This window comes from Biomphalaria glabrata, chromosome 16 (assembly GCF_947242115.1).
Source record: "Biomphalaria glabrata chromosome 16, xgBioGlab47.1, whole genome shotgun sequence".
In the NCBI taxonomy this organism is placed as follows: domain Eukaryota; kingdom Metazoa; phylum Mollusca; class Gastropoda; family Planorbidae; genus Biomphalaria; species Biomphalaria glabrata.
Genome location: NC_074726.1, coordinates 25233586 through 25253681, shown reverse-complemented (window position 1 = coordinate 25253681; position 20096 = coordinate 25233586). Strand labels below are relative to the sequence as shown.

The 20096-nt window shown below is 39.4% G+C and overlaps 1 protein-coding gene across 1 annotated transcript in view; it reads right to left on the bottom strand.

The window, feature by feature from the left end:
• LOC106060316 (mitogen-activated protein kinase kinase kinase 2-like) overlaps positions 1 to 20096 on the bottom strand; it is a 77473-nt gene that overhangs the window by 29711 nt on the left and 27666 nt on the right. The window contains exons 3-5 of the mRNA XM_056014469.1: positions 10756 to 10912; positions 8180 to 8285; positions 5568 to 5720 (exon numbers count right to left, since the gene is read on the bottom strand). Coding sequence (XP_055870444.1) covers positions 5568 to 5720; positions 8180 to 8285; positions 10756 to 10912 — 416 coding nt within the window. The remainder of the gene's footprint in view (positions 1 to 5567; positions 5721 to 8179; positions 8286 to 10755; positions 10913 to 20096) is intronic.

The following is a 20096-nucleotide window of genomic DNA, read 5'->3' as shown; positions in this document are numbered from 1 at the left end:
GTCTCTTGTGAGGCTTCAGCTTCATCGTGTTCCTGTTTTTCAGCACTTCTGCTGCCAAATATCACGATTTCAAGTCGCAGAGGTCTCAATGGCAAGTCAAAAAATAGAATAAAATAATAGTGCATTCGTTTCGGTCATGCATGGTGCGCGACGCATGGTTGATCTTTCATGTTTTCGGTTCTTATTTCACTGGGCTATGAAATTCCTTTAAACGTTATGTAAAAAAAATAAAAAAATATGTGAACCTCGCTGCGATTCATTAGAACGTTATTGGGTTACTAAATTATTTTGAATTATTATTATTAGTATTATGTTAGAAACGAATGAGCATTCATTCTCTGGGGCGCTGCCAGGGTCGAGTTTCGCTAAAGAGAAACCAAATTCATCGTAGTCTCTTTAACAGTTTTCACTGAGGTGCAGCAGCATCGCCCTCTGACAGGCAACGAGAATGTTGAGGGCCTTGAAGGTGTCTGTGAAGTCAGTTGTTGATATAACAGTGGGGTATTATTGTTATTTCGGATAACTTCCATAAACGCTTAATCTCCAAGCCTAGGTTCCCATATTTTCGTTGTTTATCTATTTCAGTTTTTCTTATATTATGAGACAGTGGTACGGCATCTGCCATTAACGGTAGCGTTTTTTTTCTTTCTTTTTTTATCAATGAACAGAACAGCAGCTCAGGGCGATTTAAATCGACCGTTTTGTCGGTCAAAATAGGCCTATCCCAGTACAGCAGTAGTTCAGTAGACTCGAGAACCTCTTTTGGCGAGTATTTATAATAAGGAAGAGTATCCTTACCGATCAAATTATTATTAAAATTATTATTTATTATTGTTACGTAGGTTTTGTGAAACACTGTAAGGCATCCAGCCTGCGCTAGCGTTTTTAAAGGTTATATCAACTCACTCTGTCTGGTAAAAAGTTTGTACACGCTATTTCTCCCACATCCATTCTCGGATCAAGTTGATACTTTGCACAATTTTTTCTTTTAGCTGCATACACAAGAATCAATTTAAGAAAATTGGTTAAATAACTATTGGTAATTATTTTGTTTGGTATCTTGAACAATGGAAAGAAATCGTACTTGAAAGCTGTAGTGGTATACGTTTATTAGTCCCCTTGAGGAATCTTGAGCCCTGAGTGAACATTTTTTTTATGCATTTAAAAAACGATCATGTAAACATTCACCAAGATACGACTTTCTTCCCTCCACCTTTCACAACTGGTCTAGACAAGTGATAGGATCATAGCGTATTGAGAAAGCTTAAAGCTAAACAAAACCAATTGATAAACATATTTCTAATCGCACATATTTATTATGTCTAGGTCAATCATACATATAATGACACGACTGATCCAAACTAATTGATACAATTACACTTAATATTAAGCATTTTTTTTTAAAAGTATTTTTAAAATGTTTTTCTTGTTTATTATAGAGGAATATGGATTGTGCAGACCAAAACCAGTCTTTAGGCCAAATGTATACCTCAGTAAGAATCAGATGTAGCAAACAAGGCAGATCGCAACTGGGTTTAAAAGTTTAAACACTTCGGAATCGAAGACAATTCCTTGTTTATTTATTTTGACAAAGCTTATATTAACTCCTGTATATTAACTCCATGCTCAGTGCTTTTATGGTCCAATATCTTTTGAAGATCATTGGGGAAAGGGGGCTTTAGGGAGAAGGTTTCCTTGCTGCCTTTAGGCGCTCAGCGAACACAATTCTGCTCGAGACGGAATTCGAACTCGCCCCCCCCCCCTCGCGCCGTAGCCAAGCGGTTCTGGCTTCGGAGCCACACATGCCATTGGTGTAGAGATAATTATTTATCCTAATATACAAATCCCAAGATCAGTTCTTCACCACCTTCTCCCGTGTAACGGAGGTAATAAAAAAAAACAACACAAAAAAACCAGACTTCTAATTATTTCTCCCTTCTTACTCAAAAGGCTGCCACCTCTGTACATTGAGCACAAATGCCAAGAGACAGTGGTTAGTGGAACGGTTCGCAGTTTAACCGAATCGACGCTATGAGCGTCTCGCAGATTACCCCTGACATTAATGGTCGTCCAGAAAAAAAAAATATGTAGGGAACCTGCATACGAACCAGACGTGTGATGTGATGGGTTGGGAGGTCAAAAGAACGGAGAAGGAAAAAAACGTCATATCGTCTGCTACCGAGAACCTGTACGTTGTTGTTTGTTTTTTTTTTTCATCGCAGACTTTATATAGGTCTCGGCCCGACGTTGATAGACAAGAGCCGGTGATATAGGGTCTTCTCTTTCCTCTCCAGATCTAACCGCCCAGAACGCTTGATGGCAAGCAACATAGAGCTCCGTAAAAGACACAGTTCTACGAAACGAACAACGAACACCTACAACATGAACAAAAAGGTTCCTTTTTTGGGGGGGTTACTTTTGTTATTTTGTTTTCTGCCCACAAGGCCACGGTCACACTGAGACAGGACGAGAAGAAGCAAAAGAAAATACTTGATTGATTTACTCTCTCTATAAGTACCGAAACAATAGTCCTCATCATTTATTCTTTTTTTTTAAATTGGAACTACTTTTCATCGCCTCCTCACACCCCCCTTTTTTATATAAATAGTCATTTTGAATATGCGTTCTATTTTTTGTAAAGAGAATATCCACTATTGTTTTTGTGGTGTCTGTCCATCAGTATGTCTTTCAGGTTTTGATCTGAGAGATTAAAACCGCAACTGATTTCATCACAGCGTGTAACGTACTCTAGCTACACAGACTTAAGATAATTTGAAAATAAGCCCTTTTATCTTTAAAATCAAATTTGGAAACCAAGTTGTTTTTTTTTAATTAACTCATACCATTTTTAAACAAGACAGAAAAATCGTATAGTTTATTCCTGCATAGTAATCTAGAAGAAACAATACAAAAGGAACTTAATTAAACTCGTGTTTTTTTTTAAGTTTTAAATTCTGAACTATAAAGATTTAATATGTATATATTTTATGTTTTGTCAAATAAATGTTTTTAAAAAAAATATGTTTTCTTTGGTGCAGTAGTACACATTGCCTTCCAAAAATGTGGATTTTTTAATTTTTAAAATTTTTTTTTGTTAAACCAACAAAGTATGCATATTTTATGCACATAAATAAAAACATTGCTACAAAACCTTGCATCATCACACCAGGGGTCTTTCAAAGAATACCAAAAAAAAAAACACGCAATATATGTAATGTAAAATCCGTCTGTCCTTATGTCCAACTCCCTACAATTTCCAGGCTGACCGCATTCAGGCAGACGACATGTACGACAAGATGCAGTATTATGATTCCTGAAGTTAATGGACATGATTGCTAGTAATCACATTTTAACCTGAATGGAGGTAGGTATAACTAAGATGGACTGTTTGTAAAGCACAATTTCTAGCTTACACACATACAGTTTCTTGTTATGTTTTGTTAATCAAAAGATAGCATAAGTTCTTGATATTTACAAATACACTATAGAAAGTCACTAGTCAATCTTTTATCCCAAAATCCAAAAGTACTATAGAAATAACCCCCTCACAATAGTCGCGCTCGAAAATATCAAATTACATAAGAAATACTCCCCATACAATCCTGTGCCGTCTTGGAGTTTATATGAAAACACAAACTCCCTTCGTTATCTTGTATTATTTTTTAGAATTTCTTTTACTTTCGTTTTCTATGTCACCATTTGATGGATATTATGTACACGTGGGAAATCAGTAAAGCAAATTCGCATCACAAAAAAAAATGTCAGAGAGCTGGTGACTCGGAGTAACAATCGCTCAAGTTGATAAACCATAAACATGATAAAATCATTTTCACGTATCACAAATACGATTTGCACACAAATAAACTAAGTATTTTCCTGGAAAAGACTAATTCGATTTCACTATCTCTAACCACACAAACGGTCACGGCTTCACGAGTGAATCTATTGTCATAACAATGAATTATGCTCTTGGATGCGTATATACGAACTAAAATGTGTTCCCAAAGAGCCCAACACTTGACATTGGCAGAGGCGTCGCTAGTGATAGTGTCACACGGTGCGGTTACTCAATGGTATCAAGATATCCCCCCCCCCCCCCGCCCTCCGAAAATAAACCTTTAAGCTAACGTTTTTACATGTTCAGAACCTTAATGCCGATACTTTAAATTGTTATTGCCAATAAATGAATAAACCTCCACCCTGGTGTTATCTCCATATCGGTGTCACTCGGTGCGATCCGCGCCCCTTGCACCACCTTAGTGACGCCACTGCACTCAGGTGATAATCAACCGCATACACCGTTCCTTGCAATGACCATTTCAGTTTCACTCTCGAGGTAACTTCTCAATCAGAACAGGGATTTTCCAGGAATGTTAAGCCCCGCTTCCACCGCTAGATACTTTACCCTAGATTTTGGTATAATGTGCCTAGCTGAGATAACAGTTTTGTTTTGTACAATATGATTCATAAGGTCCGCTATACCAGAGTATATCTAAGGCGCACAACACTCAAAAGAAAAAGGAATCAGTTTTTTTTTTTTTTTCCAGAGACACAAATCGTATAAACTGGGTTTTTTTAACTTAAGATGAGGTAGTAACGGTAGGCTCAGTAAAACAAACCACGATATCTGTTGAAAGCGATAACAGCATGAGACTGTATTCAATTATAACACGCAAAGAGGTGAACGAAGAGGTGGATCCTCAGCCACAATAATATAGCACACGTTTTTACTGTGTTTAGTTTTCGTCTTACTCGAGAACTTAGGAAAACGTGTGTGAGTGGGAAGCGTGGGATTGACCCCTTCACCTGTCCCTTGGCTTTACCGCTGGGGCACCACACAGGATCTGTCGACAGTCTCTCTCCATTATTCTGTCCTTTGCCAAGATTAGAGTCTCTTCCGTACACAAGCCGGTCCATTCAATGATGTTATCCTCCCAACGCTTCTTTCACCTGCCTTCTCCTTCTTTTCCCTGGTACTGTGTCGTGCAGGAAAGTCTTTGCGAGTTCCGTGGATCCCAGTATATGGCCAATCAGTATAACCCATTTATCTACTTTTGACTTAATGAAGGAAGTCAATCAATCTGTGCAGGGAGATATGATTACGGAATACTTCCTTGCTAAAAAAAAAAGAGGGGGAGGGGGAATCTATCCCTTGATGACAATACGCGCATGCCAAAGAAGGGAGCCACCTATCCCTTGATGACAATGAGCTCATATTCTCACTATTTAAATCTACAGCCCAGTATTCCCACATCCGCCCAGGATTTAATCATACACATTCTCGCCATAACGTTTCAAGATATAATCGTATAAAGCAGTGTTTCCCAAACTGTGTTCCGCAGAACCCTAATGTTCCGCGAGGTCTGATTAGGTGTTGCACGAACTACTACTGAAATAATTAACTAGTAGGCCATCACGTTAATTAATCTCTCTTAAAAAAATATAAGCAAAGTGTTCCGCTAAATACTCAGAATGTGCTAAGTGTTCCGTTAAAAAAAAATTGGGGGAACCACTGGTCTTAATATGCGAGGCCACAGGGATGCAGTGATTAAGAACAAGGTACTTACAACTGCTGTTGAAGCTGTGTGGTAGTGACTGCTGGTCTCGGACAGTGGCGACACCGGAGTAAGATACAAGCGTAGACTGGTGGTGTGGGCATTCTGGTCCACTAACTGGACGGCAGTTTCAAGGTCTCCCTGAGACTTCAACGGGATGTAGATCTAGATATCAGAAAGAAAAACAGTTGACAACGACTCGTTGAATGTGTGATCAAATGGGTAACTAATGAGTGCACGCCGTACTGCTGGCAATGCTGGTTTGAATATCTTTGACATGCACATGGATCGATTTCATACCGATAGTGATGGAATGAACTTATATAAGATGCAAGATTTCAGCCTGGAGGATCTGAGTGGACATCTTTGTAAGGCCGTACATTGGATGACAAACTCCTGGAGGGTCTGAGTGGACATCTTTGTAAGGCCGTACATTGGATGACAAACTCCTGGAGGGTCTGAGTGGACATTTTTGTAAGGCCGTACATTGGATGACAAACTCCTGGAGGGTCTGAGTGGACATCTTTGTAAGGCCGTACATTGGATGACAAACTCCTGGAGGGTCTGAGTGGACATCTTTGTAAGGCCGTACATTGGATGACAAACTCCTGGAGGGTCTGAGTGGACATCTTTGTAAGGCCGTACATTGGATGACAAACTCCTGGAGGGTCTGAGTGGACATCTTTGTAAGGCCGTACATTGGATGACAAACTCATGGAGGGTCTGAGTGAACATTTTTGTAAGGCCGTACATTGGATGACAAACTCCTGGAGGGTCTGAGTGGACATTTTTGTAAGGCCGTACATTGGATGACAAACTCCTGGAGGGTCTGAGTGGACATCTTTGTAAGGCCGTACATTGGATGACAAACTCCTGGAGGATCTGAGTGGACATCTTTGTAAGGCCGTACATTGGATGACAAACTCCTGGAGGATCTGAGTGGACATCTTTGTAAGGCCGTACATTGGATGACAAACTCCTGGAGGGTCTGAGTGGACATCTTTGTAAGGCCGTACATTGGATGACAAACTCCTGGAGGGTCTGAGTGGACATCTTTGTAAGGCCGTACATTGGATGACAAACTCCTGGAGGATCTGAGTGGACATCTTTGTAAGGCCGTACATTGGATGACAAACTCCTGGAGGGTCTGAGTGGACATCTTTGTAAGGCCGTACATTGGATGACAAACTCCTGGAGGATCTGAGTGGACATCTTTGTAAGGCCGTACATTGGATGACAAACTCCTGGAGGGTCTGAGTGGACATCTTTGTAAGGCCGTACATTGGATGACAAACTCCTGGAGGGTCTGAGTGGACATCTTTGTAAGGCCGTACATTGGATGACAAACTCCTGGAGGGTCTGAGTGGACATCTTTGTAAGGCCGTACATTGGATGACAAACTCCTGGAGGGTCTGAGTGGACATTTTTGTAAGGCCGTACATTGGATGACAAACTCCTGGAGGGTCTGAGTGGACATTTTTGTAAGGCCGTACATTGGATGACAAACTCCTGGAGGGTCTGAGTGGACATCTTTGTAAGGCCGTACATTGGATGACAAACTCCTGGAGGATCTGAGTGGACATCTTTGTAAGGCCGTACATTGGATGACAAACTCCTGGAGGATCTGAGTGGACATCTTTGTAAGGCCGTACATTGGATGACAAACTCCTGGAGGGTCTGAGTGGACATCTTTGTAAGGCCGTACATTGGATGACAAACTCCTGGAGGGTCTGAGTGGACATCTTTGTAAGGCCGTACATTGGATGACAAACTCCTGGAGGATCTGAGTGGACATCTTTGTAAGGCCGTACATTGGATGACAAACTCCTGGAGGGTCTGAGTGGACATCTTTGTAAGGCCGTACATTGGATGACAAACTCCTGGAGGATCTGAGTGGACATCTTTGTAAGGCCGTACATTGGATGACAAACAATGAGCGAGTGCCTTAAAACTGCAATGAACTATGTCCTTCATTTACTTGTACCAAATCAAAATACAATGTACGAATGCCAACCTCAGAGTGAGTAATAATGGAAGCTCTCAGAGTGGATGAATGAGCGCTTTAAAGAATGAAGGAATACCTTGAATCAATGAGTTCCGACGACATGCTGCGTTGGAAGTGTGTATAAGATGAAAGTGTGTATAAGATGGAAGTGTGTATAAGATGGAAGTGTGTATAAGATGGAAGTGTGTCTAAGATGGAAGTGTGTCTAAGATGGAAGTGTGTATAAGATGGAAGTGTGTATAAGATGGAAGGCCGCGGGATACACATTTGAGATCAAAGGAAAATCCGCTGCCGAGGACTGACGCAGAAGGCGAAAAGAAAATTTAAATCGACAACCGACGGACAATGGTTTTGCTTGCCCTGGCTGTGGCAAAATTTATAGGTCACAGCTGGGGCTGCGTAGCCACTGGAAATACTGCATTCCTCACTAATCTTTGGACTTGAAGACAAGCCTTATTATTATTATTATTATTAGATAGAATAGAAGCTGTAACACATATCTTGCAGTACGAGAATAAGTGTTTTTAAGCGTATGAATAAATACATTGGAATGATTAGATGGTGTAAATGAGTTGTGAACGAATGCATGTCTTACATTGTAGAAACAAGCACTACTCACCTCACCACTACTTTGTGTGTAAAACAGATTCAACTGTATCTGGTACATGTCCTGCAGTTTCCCCACCAAGTCTCCATACTTGACAGGTCTAGACACTGAAAGTACCCTGAGGGAAAAAGAAAAGACCTTTAAGATACCTGCAGGCAGCTGAGAGTTATCTTAAAAGACCTTACGAAAAGCAAGTTTCTCTGTTTAGCGTCGTAATAATAACACGACACAGTAGGATTTAGGGACCCGAATACTTCACATTACAAGACTGTTGAACAACAAAAAATGTGTATAGACTTAGTTTCGCCCAACCAGAAGTGAAAATTGGATCTTCAATAATATTCTGACTCTAGGCGATTATTACTGGCAGCCGCTCGGCCACCATAGAAACTGAAGTTTATTGACTAGTATGATAGTTGCCCTTTGAAACTTGAAATTTTTTTTGGCGGGCGAAGTTGAGTTGACTTTTTTTTTTTTTCAAATATCGAGGGTGTTCTGACGCCATACAATCTTCACCCAATACAGCATTATATATGTTTATCGTCAACAGTAGTATTTATCTTTGATAGGTCAGTCTTCTTCATTATTATGTTGGAGCGTTCGGATGACTAGACCAATATAGGAGATAAACTGCGCAGTGGTTTTAAAATCAGGGAGCTCTCCATGTAGTTTTCTTTCTATAGGGATGTTTTGGGGCCAGTGTCTTGTTCGGAGCTTTTGGTAAAGAATGCAGTTTTGAAAGGCATGGTCAGCATTCTCGGGTGACACTCCACATGGGCAGACTTTACTGGTTTCAATTTAGAGCTTCCGGAAAATATGTTGTCTCATTATGTTTAGTCCGGTTCTGAGGTGAAAGATTAGACGTTGATCTTGTCGGGATAGCTTATAGTAGGCGTCATCTTTCTTGTGATTCGGATGAGCGCTTGTCCATTTCTCATTTATTCTATTCACTATTAGTTTCTTCATTTCTTATGGATTGAATGCAATGTTTAATTTTGAGTTTGTTCTCCCACACTTGGCAAGTGTGTCAGCCTTCTCATTTCCGATAGGTCAGTGAATTCAGGAACGTTCTGGATCCTATCGAGTTTCAACATAGTTACCTGCCACCTTAACCTTGTCAGCCTTTTAGCTTAGAAAATATGGTTACATAATAAGAGTGTTAGCTTTGCGTTCTGTTTTATTTTGCTATTTTGTTGTTCTTGACTCAAAGCTCTTGGGAAATATATATCTTTCTAGCTTTAAAAATGGTTGCCACTTGGAGATAGCACATCTTCACAGACGTTATCAGTCACAGGATAAAAACGTCCCCACCGATAGAATGATTTAATGCTCCCAGACAGCAAATGGAAATATGTTCACGGGATAAGGCTCTGCTGAAGTCTGTCATGCGTTGCACAGAAACAGGCAGAGAACGTGAAGACAAATACAAAGTACATCAAAAGGTTGAAGCGCGAGTGGCGTGAAGAGGGAGGAAGAGATACATCTAGTCTACAATCTTCACAGCCATCTGATGGAAATTTTATTTTTCTTTGAAGACTATCGAAGTCTTACGGACACGACAGCAAGGTTCATCTAGTGACAATCTAGTCAAACCTTGTCAGGGAATAGGGATTTGAATACTTAGTACCCCAGCACGGAACTGATCGTATATAGTGAAGACGTAAGACCATTTTAAGATGGATTCGTTAACGCAATTCAGCTGCGTTTTAATTAGGGTAAATTAAAGGTAAAGGTGAATGGGAATAGGGATTTTAATACTTAGTACCCAAACACGGAACTGATCGTATATAGTGAAGACACAAGACCATTTTAAGATGGATTCGAAAATGCAATTTAGTTCGGTTTAATTAGGGTAAGTTAAGGTGCTCCTTTCAGACCTTGCGATCTATGGGGGAAGATAATTTAAAGCTCTTATGTTTCTAATGCTGATGGTGAACGAGGGTATTATGTGGTCTGCAAAACGGTCAACTGCTCTTACTTCCCCAAAGTAAGACGAGCAACAAGTGCAGTGGATCTGGGGCGTCCTAAAAGTCTTCACCGGGATTCGAACACCATTGTTCGGAAGCCAAGCGCTTTTAACTACCTCGTCCCGCTTCAGTTATGGTGCCGTAGGTCAAAGAAGACAGTCAAATGTTACTTCCCACAATTTATACACAACTAATCATGGGATGGATGCGCGGTGGCTGAGCGGTAAAGCGCTTGGCTTCCGAGCCCGGGGTACCAGGTTCAAATCCTGATGAAGACTGGAGTTTTTAATTTCGGGATCTTTTGGGCGCCTCTGAGTTCACCCAGCTCTAATGGTTACCCCGCACATTAGATGGGTAAAAGTAAAGGCGGTTGGTCGTTGTGCTGGCCTTATGACACCCTCGATAACCGTGGGCCATAGAAACAGATGACCTTTACATCATCTGCCCCATAGATCGCAAGGTCAGAAAAGGGAACTTTACTTTATTGTTTACTTTACTTTAATCATCGGGTAAAAGCCTATGTTGTATTGAAATGAATGGGTCAGCCACACTAAGAAATTCCGTGTTCGATAACTTCTAGATAATTCTGAAACTAAAAAACAAATGTCCATGCCAAAGTACCTTTTTTCCCCTCCATACTCGCACTTGACTTTGAGCTCTTTGTTCCTCTGGAGCTTGTGAAGAGCGGCTTGCCGGACCTGCTTGCTGGACTGCCTCAAGCCAGTGTCCAAAGTCTGTTTGATGGACGCGACCACTTCAGAGATGTCCGCTTCTTCAGCTGGAAGCACAAACAGAAACGAGAACACTGTCACCAAAAACTAGAAGCAAATGTTTTAGACCGGCCAGTGTTAGGATTAGACACATCTTGTTTTTATGAAGGGATTTGTGAACGGCATTGGTAAGATGGTGTTGTGGAACACAAAAGAATCGGTACTCTCCAAGAATATTTTTTTTATAATACCTCTATTCAGGTCACAACTTCGTGGAGGTTGGACCGGGGGGGGGGGGTGGAAAGTGGAACGTGGCACCTTGACACGAATCTCAAAAACGGCTCTAAAGATTTTCCTAGAAATTTAACAGCTTATGTATGTAGTGTAACTGAGTTGTTTATTTTCTGCGTGTGTCTAGCGTGTCAGAAGGTCATGTCTAGTGTGTGTGTGTTTATAGTACTTCAACAATGTGAGACGTGTTTCTATTCGTTCACTGTTTACTGTCGCCTAATCTTGTTGAATAAAGCCAATATCGTGGTTTTCTATTATTTGTTATTTCATTACAATGTATATCGCCGAGAAAAGAATTTCTAGCTTGTTGGCCACACGGGGAAAACTCTAATTTGACTTATAATTTTTCTAAGTATAATATGAAATAAGTATAAATTTGGCTATAAATAAAAACAGTACATAGTCAGCCGTGGTGTACCGACAAATGAGCTATTTATTAAATTAAATGTTGCTTTCATTTTATTGATTATTATCTATGCTTTGGTAATTTTTTTTACGTAAATCTAATCTAGATCGCATCTACATCTAGATGTCTATATAGTAAAAGTACCAATAAATAATCATATATTTACATAATTGTAGCTTTGGCTGAGTGGCTAACGTGGTTGATACATGAAGCTGGCGGTTTCGATACCCTGCTTGAGCCATTTATTTTATGTAAGGTTTTAGAATGGAGGTATTGATTGTATTTTTTAAAATTATTTATTTTTTTAATGTTTTTTCTAGTTTTTTTTTTTAAATTCCTAGCTGTTAGCTGACACTTTCTTCATGGATGGAAGGTGAAATATTTCTTCATGGATGGAAGGTGCAATGGTAACGTTGGAAGTAAATAAAATGAATCATTTCTATTAAATTTCCCAAGTAGACGTATAGCTGGATGGCTGAGTTGAAAGAGCGTCACGCTAATAATACGACTGTCGCGTGTCCTATCACCCAAACATTTTTAGTTGACTGCATTATTTGAACATGAAAAAAAATGTTCTATTACTTGTTGTTTTTTTTTTTACAAAGCTTATATCAACTCCCTCTGCTTGTCTGTCTGGTCAAAAGTTTGACCATGCTTTTCTCCCATTTCCCAGTCTCGGATCAAGTTGAAGCTTAACACAATTATTCATTGTACCTGACAAGACATGAATCAATTTTTTTTTTAAAGTTAGTTAAATTAAGTTAAATATTGGGGATTAATTATTTTGTTTGATATAAAATAAAGCGAATAAAATGGTATTTGATGAGAGATGTGGATGTATATTGTGAGACACTTAGTATTATTAGATTGTATAGAGAGACGCACCATAGCTGACAGATTTTGAACGCAACATTTAGTGACGTCACGACTTAGTTGGGTTATAGATTACTTCATGTAAATATAGTCAGTTGGTATTAGGACTTCAGAGGGATAACTTGATACTACAGATAGAGACTCGGCTGTGGCCTTTTCAGTCTATATTTCGGTTTGGACTTAGTCTTTTTTACATGTTCCATGTGTAGGTCTTGTTAGTTGATTACATCGAATACACCCGCACAAGAAACCCAGACATCTCCAGAGTAATCTGTCAAAGTCAGACACGATTCAACAACCACAAGGGCAAGGCCTATCACAATATATGCATTTAATTCCCTTTGTATGTTTTGACACTTTTTCTCACACTTTTGTTCTAATAATACGATTGACTTATTGGTGCCATGACTTTCCATGTACTGTACTAGTCATCCTCGTTAAAAAAGAGAGAGAGAAACTCGAGTTCTGTCTACTTCGATATTAAGTAGAAGACATTGCGTCTGTCACTAATGGTTTACCGCTATTTTAACTAAAAAAAAACAAACGACATTAGTTATTACAATACCTCATATTAGCTGAGGAGGGGGGGGGGGGGGAGACGGGCAGTTCGAAAACAGCTCTAACGATTTTCCTAGACTTTGGACAGCTTATGTATATCTTTGGGAAAAAATAACTGCCTAATTGGCCAAAGAGTGAAAACTATAGTTTGACCGTTATAGTTTTTTTCCAAAATATAATTAACTTAAAATTAAATTTGGCTTAAATGCTGCTAGCAAAGTCATTGGTAGTAAACAAGCTTCATTCGGACCACTGTTCGAGAGAAACATTCCTAAGAGGGCTGAAGTAAGCAAAGTGAAGGCCCCCATTCAAACCTAGTGATCTATGGGGCAGATGATGTAAAGGTCATCTGCTTCTATGGCCCACGGTTAACGAGGGTGTCATGTGGCCAGCACAACAACCAACCGCCTTTACTTTTCCCCAACTAATGTCAGGTACCCATTAGAGCTGGGGTGGACTCAAGAACAGCTCGAAAGTAAAAAAAAATCTTCAGGATTCGAACCCGAACCCCCGGTTCGGAAGCCAAGCGCTTTATCGCTAAGCCACCGCGCTCTAAGGCTAAAAAGATTTTAAAAATGAAAAAAAAACAAAAACAACTCTGTGCCAGGTTTTTTTTAGATTTTACCATCACAAAGGACATAGAAGATACCGTTTACAAAAACAAAACGACACAGAACTCTTTTTTTTTTCCACCTAGTAATCAAATCATTGAGTAGAATGGATCTCTCTCCTGTGAACATTTCACATGGAATGTTTGAGCGCATGTATTTTTACAGACGAGAACAAATTGTAAGACACATAGCCTTATAAAATGCCTTTTAAATCTTAAACATGTGCACATCATGAGGATAGTTTGTTTTTTTTTTTATCGAAAGTGCACCATTTCACTAAATTATCACAACGTCACATACAAATAATCGAAGATTAATGAGGAATGCAGTTTTTCCCGTGGCTGCGCAGCCCCAGCCAATTTGTTATTGTATTAATCTGACAAATGACAAAACGTTTTCTATATAAAAGTAACGACCAACACAAAATCCTTTTTTTTTTCCATTTTTATTCCTTTGTATTTCTTAGGTAGCTATTTTTAATACATACAATACACTATTTTTAAGTATTGTTTAAAAAATGTATTGTCGCATGTAAAATAAGATTAGCACGTTATTTTTTTTTAAAGATTCATTTTCATAGCCCCAATAGTATCAGTTGCAACTACATGTATCAAGCAAAAGGATAAGGTGCAATTTTCAATGATGCTTTTAGTTTTTGAGATCTAAACCTGACAGACGAACGGAGAGACAGACTCAACTAAAAGTCACTTATCCCCCCTATCGGAAACCGCTTTACAATGTACGTAATATTTTATATTTATTTTATAGAGTATCTAAAAGTGAAAGTTTATTGTTTATTAAACGACACTGCTGGCTGTATTGTTTTATAAGCCTCACAGCAATTCGCTCTGTCTGATTATCTGGTCAAACGTTTGGACACGTTATTTCTCCCACACCCAATCTCGGATCAAGCTGAAACTTTGAACGAAATATTCTTTGACAAAGACAATACATGAATCAATAAAAAAAAAATTAACCAATTCGTCAATTAATTACTGGTAATTAATAATTACGTTTGATACCGACAATGGAAATTAATTCTTCAGTATTCATAGATATGACTAAATATTTGGGTTTTGTCCCCTAAGATAATTGTACACTTTCTCCCACGCCCATTCTCGGATCAAGTTGAAATTATAAGCAATCATTTATTGTACCTAACAAAACATGAATCAATTTGTAAAAAAAATGAACCAATAAGTTAATTATTATTGTGTTTCATATCGAAAAGAGGAAATACTATATTATTGAGAACTCTAGCTGTAAATGTGGAGTTCTTCCTCTTACATAATTTTTTTTTTTAATATTTTGCTTGCTACAAAATGTTTTTTTTTTCAATGCTAGTATTTGGTATTGTAGTCAAACTACGAGCTGTAGCAAAAGGTAAAAACAAAACAAGTCTCTTGTCTTTTCTGGAATGTTGAACCTTCGACCTTTTCCTAATCTTTCACCCGATACAATTCCTCCATGAATCTCAATGGCACGTCAGCAAAGTTTTCCGAGAAGTTAGCTGTCTAAACAGATACCATACGGTACACTTCCATAGATCTAACATACAACACTGCTTCTATCTAGAATAATCTAGATCGTCTCTACCGGATGCAAACGCACACACACACACACACACACACAAACCGCAAAAGCACAACAGAGATACTTATTGCATTAGTACCCTCTTGCTAATCAAGAGGGTATCATGCCATTTGCATATCAAAATTATTTTTTTACTTCGCTTATGACACTGTGACCCAGGTAATGATAATGGCTCTTTAAATAGCTTGATGTCGAGTGTTCTCGAGCCTGGCGACGTGGGGTTAAACCCATGACCTACAGTCCACCACAGGAGTCTTTATAAAGACACGTCAAGCACACCACTTCGGGCTAGCAGCATATCTGGCTTGCGGCCGTCGTAAAACCGGACCCGTTTGTACAGCGTAGCTAGGAGTGAGTAAAAGTCAAACCAGCTCGACGCGGAAGTTGACTCTAGTGAGCTACTAGAACTTGTTGACATCTAGGCCACGTCTGCTGTACATATAGAACCGCGTGTGTGTGTGTTCAGCTCATGGATGCTTCTTAAACGTATGCAGCATGTGCGTGTGTGTGTGTGTTTGTATATCTGTTTGTGTTAACTATTTGAGATTGTCATGGATGATATAGAAACACTAACTAGCAAGCGTTTGGTGTTTCCGGTGTACAGAATAAGCCATGGGTTTTTTTTTAATGTATATGATTAGTTGTGTGCTATTTTTAGCATAAACTAATTTCAATATGTAGGAACCATTAATAATTATAGCTTTTATATAGCGCTACTTTCATGCTTATAGCATACTCAGAGAGCTATGGTCCAATCTCATTTGTGGATCAGTTTGGGGGGGGGGGGGGGTATCTGGGAAAGGGTTTCTGTGCTGCCTTTAGGCGCTCAGTAAACACAACTCTATTCGAGTCGGGGGTCGAAGCTCGAGCCCCCTCATAGGTAGCCAAGCCAAGCGAAGCTCGTGCGTACTTAGCCTCTTGACCACGCTTTCCACTATTAGAAATTTATTTTATGGTTTAAAACGTATTGAAATCCAGCAGATTTTATAAGAAGATCAAAACATGAGTTAAATTATTGCTCAATTCTCTTTTTTTTTTTTGTTTGGCAACGGTCAAGTTCAGTTTGGCGTGATTGACATCGTTTAGTTTCTCATGAAAATCTCCACTACTGGGCACGCTCACACACAAAAGCGTCAAGTGATGAATGGACACTTTCTGTCGAAGATCCTGTTGCAATTCTGCTTCTGCACTGGCGCCCACCAGCACACCGTTTTGACCCCGGGCCGAAACTCAAGTGTTGTGAGAACATGATAGGACAGCTTCCGCCCAGCAGTGCGAGTTAGAAGAAAGCAGGAGGGAAGCGTTTGTCCCGCTCCGTCAGCAAAACCGCGAAAAATGGCTCGTCGCCAGTGAACAGGCCCAGCAGAAAGGCGAAGACAACGTCGGGCTGCTGTAAGGAGTTGTCAGGAAGGCGAACGTGGTAGTTCCGAGAAGTGGAAGATATTTCTGGGGGTTAGGGGAAGGCAGCCGTTCCCACATGATAACAAAGGATTGATCTGTGGCAGTGGCGAAACATGTGCGACAAAGGCGTCACCAATGAAGTATGTATGCTCGAGAAGAACCGAAGACCAAGACTGCTTTTTATTACTATACCACTATTCAGCTCGCACATTCGGAGTGGGCAAAACCCTTCTGGGGAAAGGGTGGACACGGTTCTCGAAAACGGCTTTAACGATTTTCCTAGAAATTTGACAGTTGATGTATATCGTTGATTTTTCATGTTTTATTTGAATTGACATATCTTTCACAATGACCTGTAAATAAACATCATCATCTTTTCAGACTCCGTTCGTTTAGTTGTCTCCCTTAAATTTATAGCACTCCTTCGAACGAGTTGCCTCCCTTAAATTTATAATAATCCTTTAATCGTGGACACCTCCACAAGCTCGGGTCCTGAAAATTAATATTCCTCTACGAGCATGCATTTCTTCTAGTTTCACATCAATTGGCATGGTGTGTTTTTTTGAAACACTAGTGAATGGTTTGGATAAGACAACACTTGAACCGCTGGCTTAATGGCTTTCAACAACTGTGTTTGTCACACAGTGTTCATTGACAAACATTGAAGTGTTGAAAACAAAGTTCAAGGATGTTTTCATCATTGCATGTTCGTTTGGCGGTTTGTAGTTCAAGGGTCGTCCACTGGGTCGAATGGCGGCCGCCCTTAAGAGAATTATTACACCATAAGTGCCCACTGGAGGCGCGGTGGCTGAGCGGTAAAGCGCTTGGTTTACGGGGGCCGGGGTTCGAATCCTGGTGAAGACTATGATTTTAAATCTCGGGATCTTCGGTCGCCTTTGAGTCCAACCATCTCTAATGGGTACCTGACAGTTGGGGAAAAGTAAAAGCGGTTGGTCGTTGTTCTGACCACATGACACCCTTGTTAACCGTAGGCCACGAAACAGATGACATTTACATTTAGACCACAAGGTCTGAAAGGGGAACTTTACTTTTTGTTTTTCCCACCAGCACACCGTCACATTTGAAAACAAAGTTTCAGGATCCTTGCATATTAGGATGGCGGTTTAGTTCAAGGATTATCCAACCATGAAGTCTCGCGCCCTGGGACGAATGGCCGACTATAAGAGAATTATTTACAACGTCAGTGTCGCTGACAACCATTAAGTCGGATTTGAAAACAAAGTTCAAGGATCCTTACATCATTGCACATTAGAATAGCGGTCTAAGACAATGGTTCTTTAACAGTGAAGTCTAGACCCTGGGAAGAATGCCCGCACATAAGAGAATTATTACAACGTAAGCGTCGCTGAAAAACATTGGTTCCGATTTGAAAACAAGGCTTAAGGATTAGGATGGCGGTTTAACTCTTTCTCTCCTAACTGACGATAAAAACGTTGATTCCACCAGAACGTGGTAAATAATTACGGAGAGAAAGAGTTAAGGCAAGGGAGATATCTGACGCATTGTTACGAATGGCTACCAGCGAGAGAAGAGCAATATACACGGGTAAATAAAACCATGAACAATATTTTTGAGGTGTCACTTGTAGCTAAGAGCCTACTTCACTCAATAGTTTATGTCATCATACACACAGGACTGCTGGCATAATTATCACATAGCCAGTGAAAAAAAAAAGAAACAAGGCTAAACCAAAAATAAATACATATCCCTAACCAAGGAATATTCGTGGAATGAAGCAATGCTCTTCTTTGAAGAGCTTTTTCTTTTTCAATTATAGTTATAAGTATCGCTGCAATCACAGTGAATCTCACACATTATTCTTAACAGCATATGAACTGCCTTTAATGGTAGGCTTATGCATGAATCTCAAAGTAAAACCGGAGGATCATCTATAATTATAACTAGTGAAAATAAAGATGACAAGAAAAAAGCTTCTAAATAAAATGGCCTCAAGAGACGTCTTCACAGCCAATGAAGCTGTAGCTATAGGGATGGCGCAAATGAAACGAAGGTTCGGATTCTTAGCTAGAAAAAAGTTTTTTAAAAAGTAATGTTCCCCTTTCAGACTTTGTGTTCTATAGGGCAGAGGATGTAAAGGTCATCCGTTTCTGTGGCCTACGGTTAAAGAGGGTGTCATGTGGCCAGAAAAACGACCAACCGCATTTACTTTTCCCCAACTAATGTCAGGTACCTATTAGAGCTGGGTGGACTCAGGGGCGCCCGAAGATCCCGAAATTATAAATCCCAGTCTTCACCAGGATTCGAACCCCGGAGCCCGGTTCGTAAGCCAAGCGCTTTATCGCTCAGCCACCGCGCCTCCTAAAGAAGTTAAAGCCAGAAAATAAAAATATTTCTGCTATTACATAAACTAGGCATGTATAGAGTTGACCGGTCTTTAAATACAATACTTCGACAATTTATAACTTTCTATACAATACACTTATTTAATATAACATTTAATATATACCATGAAAAATGTTTTTTAAAATATTAAAAACAACAACAACTATTCCTCGTTTTTTTACATGTAATATGGCGATTATTTTGCTTTAAATAAATAATGAGTGTTAGATAACAAAAAAAAAGGGAACATTTTTTACATTCTTTAAAAACCAAATTTATAATGAGTTAAAGAAAGCAACCGTCCGAATGCTGCCATATATTTAAATATTGCAAGTTCTATCTTTCCCTTTTCTATATATAAAACAACATTAATTTATTAGGACTAATTGATTAACTCAGTGATGCCCAAAATACGGCCCGCGGGCCAGAACCGGCCCGTGACATGGTTCCATCCGGCCTACCGAAGTGTTGACACAAAGTGTAGAAAATCCTCCCCCCTCCCAACCCAATTACTTTTTCTCTGATGGATAATAACCATGACTTTTAACAATTGTGCATTGATGAGTTAATGAAATGGGACTCTAAATGTAGAATCTACTAGGATTTGTAGAACATGATAATAAGCCAATATATTTTGCTTTGTAAAGAAAGTCTGCCTGTTTACAAAACAATTTATGAACGGCATTGTAAAACAAATATGACGGCATTCGTGGTTTGAGACGCAAATAAAAGATTCAAAAGAGACAAGAAAATAAGTTGGGGGTAAAGCTAGCTACAATGTTGCTCACGTTTTAAGTGCCAGAAATGAAGCCATTTTATGACACTTAAAAAAAGATAAACTTTAAATTTTCCATTAATTAATGTAAGTTCTAGTCAAACGGGTTTCTTATCAAGTTGTTTTAGGTTAAGTTCACTTAATTTATTTTTTGTACCTTTTTGCTGATGTGGCCCGCGACACGAGTGTCGGAAATTAAAATGGACCGAAGGTCGAATTAGGTTGAGCATCCCTGGATTAACTAATTGGTTATTTTTTTTATTTATTTATTTATGTGTTGTCACCGACAATGAATAGTTGTGAGAACTTAAAGCTTGATCTAACATTGGGAGGTCGGAGAAAAAAAATCGTAAAAGAATTCACCCAGAGTGACTTGATAT